The sequence below is a fragment of the Phaenicophaeus curvirostris genome, chromosome 6, assembly GCF_032191515.1.
Source record: "Phaenicophaeus curvirostris isolate KB17595 chromosome 6, BPBGC_Pcur_1.0, whole genome shotgun sequence".
NCBI classification, from domain to species: domain Eukaryota; kingdom Metazoa; phylum Chordata; class Aves; order Cuculiformes; family Cuculidae; genus Phaenicophaeus; species Phaenicophaeus curvirostris.
In genome coordinates, this window is record NC_091397.1 from 56,681,201 (window position 1) to 56,697,656 (window position 16,456).

The following is a 16,456-nucleotide window of genomic DNA, read 5'->3' on the forward strand; positions in this document are numbered from 1 at the left end:
AGGCATGTGTACAAGTTTGATGAATTCTTCTCTCCACCTTTTTTCCTTTGCTGGAGCCTCACTTTCTTTGTTGGCCTTTCTCTTATTACTTATTCCCTACTGCTTTTTGTTACCAGGTGTTGTTTCTCTTGTAGAGTTCCCCTTTTCACAGACACTGCACATTTTTCTTTTTGATGATTCAGCCAGTCTAGAACTGATTAGTTAGGGAAGTGCACTCTTGGTTTTAAACAATGGTTATGGAGATTGTAGAAGATAATAGTTACAGCTGTGGTGAACGATGCCAACTCAGAAGGGTAGTGGGGAAAAAAGTGCAGAGGATTCTTTATCATCTTAATTTGTCCATGTATTCCATACATATAATTCTACACATATAATGTATGGAATACACTTCTTTTAAGAGCAGAGTCAGATACAAAAAATAAAAAATTAACTTATGCAGGTCCCTTTTTTTCTTTGTGCTTTATTCTATGATGGAAGAGTCAGAGCAGAGTCAGTCAAGACAACTGAATGGAGCATATTGAATTATATGCTCATATCATATGCTCCATTACAATAAGGCACTGACAACACCATCAGACTAAAATTGTAAGGGCAGCTGACATGCAAGCAGTGCAAAGTGCCATTTGAAATACATTTACATTGGATAATCTTTTTGGTCATGAATTTTTAAGAAAATGCAATGATTACTCCTGGGTTTAAAGAAGCATTCCAGAGCTGTCACGCATCCCAGGTCATGTCCCAAAGAGCAGCTCAAGATTCAATGTCTTGTCTGCTAAAACCAGGCTACAGTGGGATAGCTATGAATGTTTCCACTGCAAAGCTCTTACCTTATTTTGTGAAAGCACAGAAGAGAACATCAGGATGTTAATGCAGTGTAGGAAATACAGTTTTCTGGTACTTTAAGACATCACCCATTATTATTTTTATTTAGAGCCCATCAAACTATCATGACTTGAGATGCAAAAGTATGAACTAGATTCTTTTCTTTTTCAAACCCCTGCTGTTTAGAGCTTTCTGTTGCAGGATTTCATTTTGAGATTCTGTAAGGATTGCCAATTTGCTTCTAAATCTGAAGTCCTATTTGTACATTCACATCTGGAATACTGTTTCACAAAAGAATACTGTAGGCAGAAAAATGAATGTGTAAAGAAATAGAAGTGATATGCATTGTCTACGGGATGCACAACTGTGCCTTCTATGATAAAATGACCAGATTCATGGATAAGAGAAGAACAATAGTTGTCATTTACTTTTGAAAAAACTACCTCTGTCCTTTGAAGTTGAGGAGATTCACCACATAAATTTGCCATTTGTATTTAATTAAGCAGAAATGTAAGTGAGTACCATTCTGTATGCACATTCTTAGTCTTTAATACTGCAAAAAGAAAGCTGATTAAGATGTGGTAACATGCCAACGCTCAAAATATTTTCTTTCAGATTTTCATAATATGTCTGTGAAGACTGTGTGGTAAGCTGGGCTTTAAACTGAATCAGCTTTGACATTGTTAATGCTGCTCAAAATGAGTTACTACTTAGGGAGTGTTAGCTTTGTAACAACAAGCTATATGTATAAGCCATTTTTTTGTATTTAATATCCCAATTTATTATGGTAGGCATAGCTCTTGTTTGAATGTGTATTTTACTTTGAGTCCAGATTATTATCTGCAACGTGATGTGCAACTATCGATTTTGTCAAACAGGCAGTAACTGAAATCCTATTAGGAAGAAGGATGATAATGTGTAGCATGTGTGCAGTGAGGAATGAATGTTGTACACAGATTTCCATCAGTGTAATGATGCATAGGAATTGCATGTCCAGCAGAGATGTCAAGTGCATTTATGCTAAAATAGACAAAAGCATATAAATTATCAAATCTAGGGACACTAGGCAAATCCTGGATGCTCAGCAATACCAATTCTTTGTGATTTGACTGACTCCTGTGAGAGGCAACTCAGAATGTCAGAGTGAAACCCTTTGATGAACAAATGTGTGCTTACTGGTAAGACTAGAGGAAGGTGCTTTTTTCCTCCTGTTTTAACTGAAGGGTTTTGCTCAGATAAAGTAATACACCAGCTGCATTCCTGGCACACAGCAAACGATGAGATATTTTGCATGACAAACAAAATACAGAAAACAAGCCTTTTTATTTCCTGTGATGTTCCACTGTCTTTCAGACTTGAAAAGTGCCACTTTGCAAGAAAAAGTAATACTGCAAATACAACTACAGAATGTCACAATGCTGCTTTTTCTTCTGAGAAGATGGGGTTTTCTTTACGGTCACAGAGAGATTTGCATTGTTTGATTGATTGATTAATTGCTATGTTTACAACTTGCAGATCATAGTGTCTCCTAAAGTTAATCTTGAGATAATTTATTTATTAAATGCAAAAATATAAAGCTGAGACATCAATGCACCATTTGTTACTGTCACTAACCTGTGAGAACAGACCGGGATCAGGGCATCAACATTGGTACTTCCTGCTGAGTTTAATTTAGGGAGAGGGTCTGAGCAGTTTAGCCACAAAGTCATGCTGTTGTTGTTCAGAAACAAATTGGGCTTTTATTGAAAATTCCACTCTTAACTCTGGGTAGCTTGTATGTATTACTACTAGTGTATATTAAATGCTGCAAGCAAGCGCAGAAGTTGTTTTTCCACAGAAGAACTGTTCTTTCCCATCATATTTGCAGTTTATGCTTACATTAACCATGATTAACAGTTCTCCAGACGTGGGAATGAGTGTACAGGAAGGAAGGAAGGGAAGGTAATACTGCCAGCTTGCACAATTGTGCTGGAAACAGGATGACATTTAAGAAAACTGTGGCACTGCCTTCATATTTTCCTGCTTGGAGCGGCAGAAAACTCTCTCCCTCTCAGTGGAGCAGCATCAAGGAGTAGAAAAGATCCTTGTACCTTGCAGGGACAGCAAAAAAAAAAATAGAAAAGCTTGCTGGTCCTTTGCCACAAGAGAAGGAAGTATGCAAGGAGAGGACAGATGTATGACTGCCTCTGCCACATGTAGAGCTTACTTCTGGGTGGCTGCTGAGTGTCCGATCAGCAGATGCTTGACCTTGTACTGAGATGATAATTTTGTCTCCTCCTAGCAACCATTCAAGTCTGTCTGTCTGCTCAGTCCAAAATAACATTATATATTCTTGGTTCACACTTCAAACTTCTCTTCAGAGTCATGAGAGTAGGATGTTAACAGTCATTAGTAATTGTATCACTTTGGGGATCCTTCATGGGCTTAGTGCCTTATTGTAATCGTACTACCTGTCTTGGGAATGGTGATTTAAATTTCACGTGCTCTGGAAACTGGATGTCAAAACTCCTACTACAAAATAGCCTTGAGCTTTGCATAGTTCTGTTGGACAAGATGGCTAGTATGCACTGCAGGAGGCTTTGTACAGAGAGGTAAGATAATCTCCAGAAAAATAGTTGAAATGTACCATAATTTTTTTTAAATAATAAATACATGCTTTCTTGGTAAAATGAGAGATATTGGAAGATGTTGGGAGGTATACAGAAGACTCTGAGAACATGGATGGAGCAGAGGAACTGAGATTTATGGAGGAGGAGGCTGTAGATCAAGTGCAGGGCACTTGAAGCAGCTGCAATGGGACAGTTGATGGCTGTGAGAAAGTATAAAGCGTAAAAGTAATGTATAATACAGACTTTTATTAAGAGAAAAAGGAACAGACTTATGGAGGGAAGTGGATGCAGGGTTGAGCTGGCTAAAGGGTCTATAGCTGGTAGAGATTATAGGGGAAAATGCAGAAAATGCAGAGACAAGAGGCTGAAGAAGGGAACTGGCTAGCATGGCAGGGATGTTTCATCACAGGCAAGTGAAAGAGCCTGGAAATTTGATAGCTCTTACTTCTGCACGTTAATCTCAGGCTAAATTTTGGTCCTGAAATATGCAGCCATGCTATAAGGAGAGGTTGTTTCCTCCTGACGGCTCTAAAAAGCATATGTCAATTATATATGTGAACCTCAGACAAACCTCATCACGGAGAACTCGCTTGTCCTGTAGTAACACAATAAATCCAGCATTACAGCGTGCCTAGCAGAAGCAAACCAAACATTTAACAAGGAAAGGAAGAAGCTTTAAGTGTGTGCTTGTGAAAGAGATACGCTGTGCAAATAAATTACAGGTTGGGCTACTGAATTGCCCATTCCCTAAGGAATGTGCAGTATTTACATGAAATTAAAATGGAAGAAAAAAAATAGTTGTCACAGAATTCCCAGATGGAAAGGAAATAGATTTGCTAGGAAAAGTGACTGCTTCAAAACCAAGTACCTGCATAATTCTGCATGCAGTTGGTGGCTCCAAATGACTAGTAGCCTGCATCTTACCAGTGTTGCATATTGTTTTGTTTGACTGTGCCAGTAAGTGTAACCATCCTTTTGTCTCCTGGCATTTTAGGTACAGAGAGAACTGGCGGCTGTCATTGCCTTAAAAGCAAGGAAGTCAGGTAAGTCAAGCTGGACTTTAAAGGGGCTTCTGTAATGTTCCCTTTTGTTATTTATTGAAGTATTTAAATTGTCATTGCTGTCTTATTAACACGGGGAGGCAAAGATCACGGACCTCATTCCTCTCTCATTGGACAATCTGTATATAGTGCAATGCAATTACTGTCAAGCTTCGCTTCACCTAGCTCATCAAGTCTAACGACGTACCTGATAAAATCGAACTGTTACAGTTGAATGTGAACTTAGGTCTCTTTCTGGCCAGAGTCCCTATTTTCTCTGGGCTTGTACTTTAGTATAGAAATTCATATGTTTATCTGAGTTGCATTTAAGAAAAATCAAGTTGGGAATTTACCTGTGTATTCTCTTATGGCCTAGTATCTCATGCCATCTTCACTGTGTTTTACCTGCCCAATCAGGTGTATTTCTTTATTCTAAAGCACAAGGCCAGCTTTGTGCATGAGGATGTTCTTTCCTGAAGGCTTGTCTGTTCATCTGGTTGGCTGTGGAGTTGAGTCTCTGTTATCGGGGCAGTAGAAGGGGAAAGGCAAATGAATAATTGAAAATCCCTGACGATACAAACATTTACAGTGAATGTTGGTGATTGAGGGCAAAAGCACTGAAATATGTGGTTAGGTCTGTCCAGGTTTAGTAGCAAAGTCACTTTCAGAAGGTAGCTGAGCTACCTTGTTGAGCTGGGGTGGAAGCAAGGAGCTGTGTTTCCTGGGCACTGCGCAGGGACTGACAAAACCCGCTGGACCAGACCTGACAGACCTGACTCGAGACAGGTTAACCCTCTGGTGTCTTCACACAGTTAATTGGCAACCAGGGAAAATGGTTTGTGGCAAAGCGAGAGCTGAATGTTGACTTAAAATTATTGGTGTGTTCTGGAAGCTGTTGTGGTCTTGGAGTGTTTTCACTGAGCATCTCTTGTGATCTTCAGTGATTTTGCTAGAAACGGAGATCATGGGTCTTGCACTTTTTGACCTGTTTTCTGACCTGTTAATAATATTGTGTAATGTTATCTGTTGTCTTTCTATCTGTGGCTTAAAAGTACAGCACAAAAGTTATTAAATACAACACATGCACTACATACAATGTGATATCTTAAACTGGAGGCACCAGAAGATGTGGCTGGCATAACTGCAAATATTTCCTTGTAAAATGTAACTATTACAAAATACTCTAGACACCGTTTGACGCACGTTTGTCTGGAAATAGAAGCACCCGTAGGTTAGATCTACAGTCATCTTTAATTGTAAATCTGCAGAAGATAAACACAAATCTAAATGTGAATTCAGACCTAAGTTGCCTCTACGTAATAGCTTTCTTTCTGAAACTGCTAGAGCAGTTTCCCTTAGCAAGTTTGCAGATGACACTAAGCTGGGAGGAAGTGTCAATCTACTGGAGGGTCGGGAGGCTCCAGAGGGATCTGAACAGGCTGGACCGCTGGGCTGAGACCAATGGGATGAGGTTTAACAAGGCCAAATGCCGGGTCCTGCACTTGGGGCACAACAACCCTGTGCAGCTACAGACTAGGAGAAGTCTGGCTGGAAACTGCCTGGAGGAGAGGGACCTGGGGGTGTTGGTTGACAGCAACTGAACATGAGCCAGCAGTGGCCCAGGTGGCCAAGAAGGCCAATGGCATCTTGGCTTGGATCAGAAACGGTGTGGCCAGCAGGTCCAGGGAGGTTCTTCTCCCTGTGGACTCGGCACTGGTGAGACCGCTCCTCGAATCCTGTGTTCAGTTCTGGGCCCCTCACCACAAGAAGGATGTTGAGGCTCTGGAGAGAGTCCAGAGAAGAGCAACAAAGCTGGTGAGGGGCTGGAGAACAGGCCTTATGAGGAGCGGCTGAGAGAGCTGGGGGTGTTTAGCCTGGAGAAGAGGAGGCTGAGGGGAGACCTCATTGCTCTCTACAACTACCTGAAAGGAGGTTGTGGAGAGGAGGGAGCTGGGCTCTTCTCCCAAGGGACAGGGGACAGGATGAGAGGGAATGGCCTCAAGCTCCACCAGGGGAGGTTCAGACTGGATATCAGAAAAGAATTTTTCATGGAAAATGTCCTCAGGCACTGGCAGAGGCTGCCCAGGGAGGGGGTTGAGTCCCCTTCCCTGGAGGGGTTTAAGGGGCGGTAGACGAGGTGCTCCAGGACATGGTTTAGTGGCAGATAGGAATGGTTGGACTCAATGATCCGAGGGGTCTTTTCCAACCTGGTGATTCTATGAGTAGTTTATGATGTTAACACCCCTCAGCTGCTTGCCCTTACCTGGTATCACCCCAGAGCCATCTGAATTCTAGCAGCTGGACACAGGAATGCTTTTGCTCTGGTTCTGTGCAGAGAAAAAGAGTGTATTTTAAGGAGGGGCTCAAGGTAATCTTCTGTTTTGCTGTAAAATCAGCTGTGAGTATGGTGCCATGTACCTTTTTATTTAGTACTTACAGAGTTCTAAGAAATCTCCTGCTTCTCAGCAGTTGTGTTGGTTAATGTTACTACTGCTGCTGGTAATAAATAAAACCACCATTCCTCAAAAGAGTTGCTTTTAACCTGAATTAGCCTCTCATTTCCTTTCAGTGTATGGCTACATAAACAGTTGTGTCAGTAGAAAATGGGATAAGGGCTGGGTTAGGAATGAGCTGAGGGAGATGAAAATAGGAAAGGAAGATAGCTCTTGGAGTCTCCTTTATACTAGTGTAATTGCAACCCACATTGAGCAGGTAGAAATAGTTTAGTTAAAAATCATAGCCTTAAATAAACAAAGCTCCTTATAGAGCTTTGAAGAGCTCACCAGCCTGTCCTCATCCATGAATGTAAACGCTTACAATATCAGTTTAAATCTGAACAAAAGATACCTCTTTAATCATCTTAACCAGTGTGTGCTTGTTGTTGAAATTTGCATTTCTTTATGTCTCATCTTGGACGACTCTAAAGAATGGCTACACGAACAGACATAACTGTGAGGTCTAATTTAGGTTAATGCCTTTACTACAGTAGGAGCAGAGTAAATTAGGGAGGTTTATTACGCTTTTTTTTTTTTATTGCCAATGGTTAAATTCGCAGCGTAGCAGTTACTATTTGCAATTGAGCTATGCTATGCTGTGCCTGGTGAAGTGAAGCATGTTGCAGGGAAAGTACTTCTGGAGCTGAAAGCCATGGTGCCTTTCAAAGATACTATTCTACTAGTCCTTTCAAAGACTCCGTGTAATTCCAGGAGATAAAGCAATGAGATCAGACAAAGAGTTTATTTTGGCATGAAAAGAGTGGAACATGGCTATTAGCCCAGCTGCCCTGCTTGGCCTCCAGGCTGGTGTGAATGGTGTGGGTGCCTGGCTTGTCCACCGTGTATTCATGAGTGGGGAGCACAAGCAATAGGCACGGTCCTAACCTGCTGGCTGGAACCTGCCTGCAGTGGCTAATCAATTCATTAATCGAAAGCTTTCCTAGAGATTGGCAGGCTAAAGCTGAAAGCCGTTACTCAGAAGTTCCTGTACTGTTTTTGATGGTTTGCTGTTTTTTAAGTTAGTGTTTGAAAATATTTCCTCTACGTAGCTGGTTGGTGCTACAGTAAGAGAAAAAAAAAAAAAAAAAAGACGTGTTATGTGGTTTTGCTTAATGCAAGGACCGCATAATTTGTTCCTGAATTACTTTAATTTCTGGATATACCTCTGCCCTTAGAGGGGCACTTCACAGTGATTTAATTGTACTAGAAAAGCTGGCTGATTACAGCTTTCCTATTACTTGTCTGGCAGTATTGTTGTAATCACTAGGCTATATTGCATGAAGAGTGCTATACGAGCACACAAACAGCACAGCTCGCTCTACAAGAAGTGAAAAGGGTCCAACAAGGAAGATTTGCTGTGCTTTAAGAGGGGGAAACATTACCTTTGGTTACCAGGGAAAACAGGGGGTTTGTGTTTAATCAAACTTGGATTTGCTATCTGGTATATGTATTTATATAAGCAGTGATAATTAGAACTATTTCAGTTATTGGGCCGGAAGGGCTGTTTCAGAGATTTAGACACTGTATCTGCTGAAAAAAAATGCTTTGAAAACCAAGGTAGAGACCTGAGCGTGCTGTGGGGTAGGGCAGAGTATCAAATTCTTGCTAGTACAGGATCTGACTTGATCTGAATGTTGGCTACCAGAAAATAAAAAGTTGGTAGGGTGTGGGGGAGAATGCCTTTCCTCAAGAGGTGTTCTTCTGTTTTTATTGTGGGATGGAAGAACAGGAGAAACATATAAAACTGGAGATGGCTGAAGGAAAAATGCAGAATCTGAAAAATGAAAAACTTCTACACTGTGGAAAAGAGCTCTGTTTTCATGTTTCAGATGTGCATGTATCCCACTCCCATAGCAAGGTATAAGTGGATGGAGAGGTACTTGAGAAGCCCTCAGAATATTTAGCTTTTTTGCAAATAAATCTAAAAAAAGGGTAAAATTAATATCTGTAATCCTGAAGCTTTGATGGACCTCAGTAACATTGTTGACTAGAAAGAACATTTATGTTTCGTTAGAATGAACTCTCATGATAAAGGTGACTTAAGAAGGGAAAATGAGCTCATACTCTTCTCTGTGGCTTACAAAAATACATTACAATTGTTCTAGCTTGACCTTAGAAATAAATAGGTTAAATGCTGTCTTCCTTTATTTGATAGAAGGTCTTTGGAAGCAAGTAATTTGAGCAGAAGATAACTTTGTTTTTAATTGTAGGCACTTGGCATTAGAATTATTGTGTTTATTTATACCTTGCTGGTTTCTGATGGCTTCCACAAATGTGCTGAAACATAACAGAAGTGAAGCCTCTCATCTGAAGGTTTGCTAGGGTTGGCATTTATCTCAATTTCTTGTCATGCCTTATGATGTTTCTTGTGTGTTAGAGATGGTAACTAAAACAAGGGGAAAAAGCAGCAAAGAGCCTAAGGCTGGAGGCTTCAGCCCTTGGTAGCTACATAGCTACATCTGAATGGATCAAAAGCTGTCAGGTGTGTGCTCTGAACTGGCGTAAATCCCATCCACAAACAGGAGGCAAACAAGCTAGCAGCGCCCCATGGCATCACCCAGCAAATTCCTTTAGCTTTCTGTATAAAGGAACTTCTATAACTTTATTCATGTAAAGGATCATTAGCAAGAACGTGGCTCTGGTCTTTGTGTTTCTGAATACAGGGGCTGATTAAGATGATAGTTGACAGAGTATTGATCAGGTAGGAAGAGGGCAACAGGCATTGCAGGTGCTTCCCCTGCCCACTGCAAGAGGCAGGGCCACCACAAAGACCTTAACACTCATGTCTACTTTTCCTCCCTCTTAAGAACAATATTTATGTTTCCATAATATAGTTAGATACTTTTTAGTTGTGCCATTCTTAAATTGACAAGCTCGATTGATTTTTTTTTTTTAAATGGGCCATTTATGTTTTAGTTATAATAATATTACTTTTGCAATGTATTTATATTTTACTATTATTATTATTTATTTATATTTGAGATCTCATGGATTTCCTCCACCCTGTTCTGACATACACCTATGCATATTCAGCGTCTCCCTTTTTATTGCTTCTGTCGGGACTTAACTGCCTGTGTGATTTCTTTAGTATTTTTATTTTTAGGCAGACGATTCAATATGAAGCAGTCACCGGGGCTTGAGCTTTGCCAACGTGAATGAAAAACAAGCTGCGCCACCTCTACGGCGCTGCTGTCAGAGCTGATTGCGTGACTCGGCTCTAACACACTCCAGGCAATGTCAGCCCGGTTAAAAACATAAGAACAGCCAGGCTGGGTCAGGTTAAAAGTCCATCCAGCTCCAATCCTACTGTGAGCGATGAGTAGGGGATGCTTAGAGCAGCGAAACAGAGCAAATACAAACAGCCCTTCTGATGTGCGTACTCAGCATCTACCAGCCTGTGCTAGAGGGATTTTGCTGTAGCCGCACTGTTGTGTTGGGTAGCTCTTGGCGGACCTTTACGACTTTAATTTGTTGTATTGCTTTTTAAGCCTGCTTATAGTCCTGACCTTCATCTTCTCTTGTGGCAGGGAGTCCCGTGATTCTTGACTGTGGTAGGAAAAAGCATATTTTTTTCTTGTTTGCTTTAAACACATTCCCCATAACACTCACTCTGTTGTGATATAGCTCTTTGGTGGCGGAATGGATTATTCACCACTTTCTCAAGATACTGTTCAGGATTTTTGTGCACCTCCATCATACCCCTGTGAGCTGTCTCATTTCCAGGCTAAATCACTGGTCATTCCTCATACCAAATCTGTTCCATTAAATCTGATCTTCTTTGCCACATCTATTATATTATTTTTGAGATGGGGCAGCCAGAGCAGCATGCAGTATTGCAGCAGCATGTGCTGGAGTTGGCACAAAGGAAGGATAGTAACTCGTTATCAGGGTGGAGACGTGGAGGGAAGTGGGAAAGAGCCCAGTAAGACCCTTTTGGCAGCATTAAGGTGTTTTATCAGCTTAGTTAACTAGGGAAACTGCATCTTTACCATTCAGCCCTTTTCCCCACGTAGCACAGATTGTTGTGAGATTTCTTGTTAACTTTACTCCACAATAATTAGCAAAAACTTTGTCATTTGGTGTACAGGAATGTTCTATGTTATGTCATTATTTACTTGTAGAACGGAGGTGTTATACAAACAATGGAAAACATTATGAATTTGAATTAGTTTTGTGCACATACTTGAAAAATGAGGTTACAGGTACCTGACCAAAGATCATTCAAGAATGGAGCCGTTCAGTATTTTGTTTAAATCTCAAACATATTAGGTACCCTTTCATTTTACAGGTTTTGTAAACAAGCAGATATGCAATGGCTCTGGCCTAAAATATGAACAGTTTATTACCACTTACTTTGTGCCACTTATAAAGAGCATAAAGAGGGATGGAAAAACTTGCTTCTGTTACAGAATAAAGTGGCAGTCATGTGCCAGAGAGGTGTGCATTTTCCCTTGTGGAAATAGTGAGAAGGTTTGAAGGGTAGGAAAAGGTTATCGTTAGTAGTGGGTTTATTTACTTGACTTCTTTCATTACAACTTTCAGTTCCTCCAAGCATCCACTTCTGTAAAGCAAGGGTTGAACTTAGCGAAATGTGGGGAATAAGAGTTCTCTTGCAAGTGTTACTAATAGCATTCATCCTGGAGAAGTGGCCACTCAAAGTAAAGACGCAGGAGTGTCGTGCTTCTGATAGGTCTTGGTGACTTTATCTCTGGTTTTCCTCTGCACATTGAAGTATGGTTCAAAATAAAAGTTGCACCTGAAAACAAAGTTAAGAATATTTTAGAATTACATTGTGCTTTAAGGAATTTATTCCTTGAAGCATGGGAGGCAATTAGATTAGCTTCTTTAAGTGATCCTTTTCAAAATTTTATGCCTTTTTGGAGGGAATGCCCACCCCTAGGTACCACTGCCTTGTTGCGTCTCATGGGATTCTTCCATTTCTCCTAAGATCAGGCATACCAAGAAACTGGCAGTGCTTCAGAACGGTAGGATCAGACCCCTTCTAGCCCTGAGGAATGGTGCTCATCGTGTTGGCTGGTCAGGAACAGTGTATGACACAAACAGCTCTGCTGTGCCATGGCTGAATCTGTGACCACCTGTTTTGTGTCCACACCAGGCAATTCTGGGAGTGAGAAGTGGCCTGGGCAACATCAAGACAACATCAGTGAATGGAGTGCACAGTTATGCTCACCAGCCTTTATATATTCAACAGCTGATGTAAAGTAGAATGGACTCAGCCTTGGAAAAAGAAGAAAAAGAGCTCTCTGGGGGGAATTACACTGAGAGGGATTTTGGCAGCTTATGCTTTTTGCAGTTGTTGCAGACTTTAGGCATAGATTTTCTGTGTGATCTGTAAGACACTGGCATAGAAGTGATGAGCGATGCTCAATAGCTGTGTAGGTGACAGATGTTAAGCACATATGCAAAAAGGGATTGCATAGTAGGGCTGGAAAGACAGTAATTGTGCAAAAGAATAGTTCCCAGGTGAATGTTTTGTTTCCAGAGCTTTGGGAGAGGCATTTACAGAGAGTTCATAGAATTTATTTATTCAGAGTCTTCTTTGTTTCCTGCTCCTTTCCTGGCCATGCCCGGAGGATGTTTCCATGGAATAGAGAGTGGTGTTTCACTTTGCATCAGCCTGCTCAGTGACTCCCTGTACCTCCTTGTTTGATCATTTCCCAGCAATCATCCTTCCTGTGTCTGGTGATCGTGTAATGGACTCTTCTCCAGCCTTCAAACATCTCATTTCAGACAGCACTGCTATAGATACATTAACTGCCACTTGATTTATTTTAAAAAAACCTAAATATCACACACATGGGAATCAATGTCTAAAATCGCAAAGTAAAAGTTAAAGCTTTCTGCATTCAGCTAATGTTTTTCCTTGAGCTGCTATTGCTACAAAGAACGTTGCTTTTGTCTGTTGTAATCCTACAGTGTTTGCAGCTCATTTTCCACTTTTTTCTTTTTGATAAAAAAAAAGGTATGAGTTTGTAAGGTCACAGTGGGTATAAAATGTGGCTTTTCCTTTGTAGGTATCACAAAGTGCCAGGCATTGAAAACCAAACTGTCCCCGGCCACAGGAATCAACAGGAGTTGAATATCTATTAAAAAATGCCTCCCTTGTTTCGCCAGAGGTGTTTTACAAATAATGTTCTTCTAATGCATCACCACCTTGGATGAAATATGGGCTTTCAAAACTATGTGAAAGGCTTCAGTTCTAATAAATAAAATAAATAGAACTTCCTAACAAAAAGTGTTTTACCATAATGTGAAAAGAATAGCAGCAAAGACTTCTGGTCATAATCTGACTGAGTTGGGAAGTATCAGTGGCTTTACTTGGTGTGCTCATTCTTTAATTTACAATGCTATATAACATACCCTGAGTCTTGTTTAAACTGAAGTTTGTCCTTCGTGTGGTCATTCAGATGCAGTGGAAAGGAACGGTGCCTTAATGGTGTGTGGATCAGCAGGACCAAATATACATCTGTCGGCCACACTGGCTTTGCTCTGTTTAGATTGCAGATTCCTACCCTTGCTGTTATCTGTTCCTTTTGATAAACTCTGCAATGAGAGGAAATGGTTTTGCATCATTTTAGAGAGTCCTGTTTCCTATCTGAGGTCTGAAAAATGTCTTGTAGCACTAGGACCCTTGGGAACTTAATTTTCTGCGTGGAAACTAGACCAGCATAATGAGTACCCTCTTGTGCAAATTCAATATTAGTTCTACACCTAAGGTCAAGTAGAAGTTAATGACCATTTCTTACATACAGAAATCAGTTACGAAACTAACGTTACATTCTGTGCTTTTGTAATTTTAAAATGAAATAAAATACTGGGTTAATTTATATTAAATTGATTTAAACTGCAAAGCATAAATATCATGAATCCCAGATTAATGTTTGAGAGAAAATGGCATCGTTGTCACTTGTGCAATAGTTCATTCCGCAATTTACAGGCACCTTTATTCCATCCCACGCTTGCTGTGCTTTTTTAGATACAAAGGTGCTGAACAATGCTGTAAGCGGGGAGTCAGTCTTTAATAATTTTTGCATTTTCTTTGTTTCTTTAATTAGCTGATTTACTCAGCTGATTGCACAGCTGCCTGGGTACCATCCCCCCAGGGGCCTGCCAGCTGTTTCAGAGATATGTAGTGTACTCAGTGATGGGAAATCTGTACAGTAATTTGCATATATATATGCAGAAATAGTGGGAAGGAATGAGAAAGCTCAAAGGCAATTTTTGTATTGCTCATAAAAGGAAACATGTTAAGGATGAGCTTAAAAAGCTTTCTCTTTTCAGTAATCTCTGAAAAGATTACACTTTCATGGTAAATAAGGAACCAATTCTCAGTTGGAGGGTTGTATTCCTGGGATTATCTCTGTCTCTTATATGCAGCTTTTGGGTGTTTAAGAGGTACTCAGTGCTTGTCGGTTCTCCCCCTTTATTTGAAAATAGGACTTGGAAAATACAGGAATGTGCTGGGGGACCTGGTCTGGCTTAAAATGCTCCCAAAATCTGAAGTCTGAAAAACATTTACTTGCTGCTCATCTTCCTTTCCACTGCTGAGTGCCTAAGTGCTTTGCATAAGCTAGAGACTCTGGCTTTTAGTTTCCCCAGTGGTATAAGTATGAGCTATTAATTTTTTTCCACTCTGATAAATTAATAAGCATCAGCAAACATTATAACACAGTCAAACAGCTCAGAGCAGCCATAGGAACCAGCCTCTCTAGAGCTTGCTCTATGCCCTCCACAAAGAATAACAAGGGGTACCACAAGCTCCATTGCTTAAAATAACTGTAAAGTTTTCAAAAATCATGAAATTAGCTTGGAATGAAGTAATTAAAAATAAATGCCTTTTTTGCTGTTTGTTTCTGAAAAGCTTCATGCTAGCAACTTCCTTTGGAAAAAAATTCAGAAAAGAAACATGCCTCAAAACATTGGTGATAGAAGAAGAATGCTAGAAGTTGTGAGCTTCCCAGCAGCTGGAGATAAATCAACTGGTGCAGGCTGCTGACAATTCAGAGCACTGGAGCCTTCTCCTGGGGCTCTGGCAGATTCCTGAGGTCTTTTCAACAGTGATGGTTTAGGAACAGAAAAGATAAGACAGTGAAAATCCGTTGGCTTGTCAAATAAACAAAGTTCTGATCAGAAATAGGCTCTTTACTACTTCCAGGGTGGTACGTGTCTCCCATCTGTAGAGGACACGTAGATTCCTTTTGTTTACTGGCTAGAAAAAAAGAGATGCATATTTGAATTTTGATCACACAGAACTGAAAGGATTGAAGTCTTACCAGGGGCAGAGCAGTTTGATGTTCTAGGATGTTAGCAGGTTAAAGAACAAGTCTAAATAATAAATGAACATCCGCATTTGAAAGGAAGGAGCATCACTGAAAACATGAGATGTAGCCTAAGGGGTGACGGAGCTTTTTATGGTGAGCAGAGCTGCCTCTGGAACAGCTGTGGGGACAGTGAACTCCTCATCCAGCCTGTGCACTGTGCAGGTGAGCCTGGCAGTGTTTGTGCAGCTGCTCCCGGGGGCTGTGCCTGAGGGTTTGCAACTGCTGAACAAGGTCAGTCTGGGGAGCAGCCCAGGGCAGCGCAGAGGTAAACTGTGTGTCTGCCAAGGGCGATGTTTATGGGCTGCCAGCCCCCACAGGCAAGCAGTCCGGGTCCTGCAGTGGGATTTCACAGCAAGGACAGGAGCTGGAGTCATGTGGCACAAGGGGTCTGGCAGCAGCACTGGCTGGTGCCCTGGTGCCCTGTTCATAGAATCATAGAATCATCAGGTTGGAAGAGATCCACCGGATCATTGAGTCCAACCATTCCTATCAAACATTAACCCATGCCCCTCAGCGCCTTGTCCACCTGTGCCTTAAACCCCTCCAGGGAAGGTGACTCAACCCCCTCCCTGGGCAGCCTCTGCCAGGGACCAAAGACCCTTTCGAGAAAAATTTTTTCCTAATGTTCAGCCTAAACCTCCCCTGGCGGAGCTTGAGGCCATTCCCTCTCGTCCTGTCCCCTGTCACCTGGGAGAAGAGCCCAGCTCCCTCCTCTTCACAACCTCCTTTCAGGTAGTTGTAGAGAGCAATGGGGTCTCCCCTCAGCCTCCTCTTCTCCAGGCTAAACACCCCCAGCTCTCTCAGCCGTTCCTCATAAGGCCTGTTCTCCAGCCCCCTCACCAGCTTTGTTGCTCTTCTCTGGACTCGCTCCAGAGCCTCAACATCCTTCTTGGGGTGACGGGCCCAGAACTGAACACAGGATTCGAGGAGCGGCCTCAGCCTCTGTTGTATCATCAAACCGAGCCAGGTTAAAAGTAATTCTTTGGCAATCCACAAATCCCAAAGGCTTTCTGGTAGTACCGAGAAGGAATAGTAAGCCGAGGAGGGGCAGGACAGCCAGCAGTGGTGGGGAGCTGAGCTGGCTCTCTGTCCTGGCGTGGCCATGTGGGTGCCACACGGGGTGAGCTGTTTACAGAAGGACAGATGTC

General features: G+C 41.5%; 1 protein-coding gene across 5 annotated transcripts in view; it reads left to right on the plus strand.

The window, feature by feature from the left end:
- Nucleotides 1-16,456, plus strand: part of RAPGEF5 (Rap guanine nucleotide exchange factor 5) — a 156,459-nt gene that overhangs the window by 37,671 nt on the left and 102,332 nt on the right. For all 5 annotated transcript variants that reach the window (XM_069860298.1, XM_069860299.1, XM_069860302.1 and 2 more), the window contains exon 7: nucleotides 4,426-4,474. In XM_069860298.1, the coding sequence (XP_069716399.1) occupies nucleotides 4,426-4,474 (49 nt within the window). The remainder of the gene's footprint in view (nucleotides 1-4,425; nucleotides 4,475-16,456) is intronic.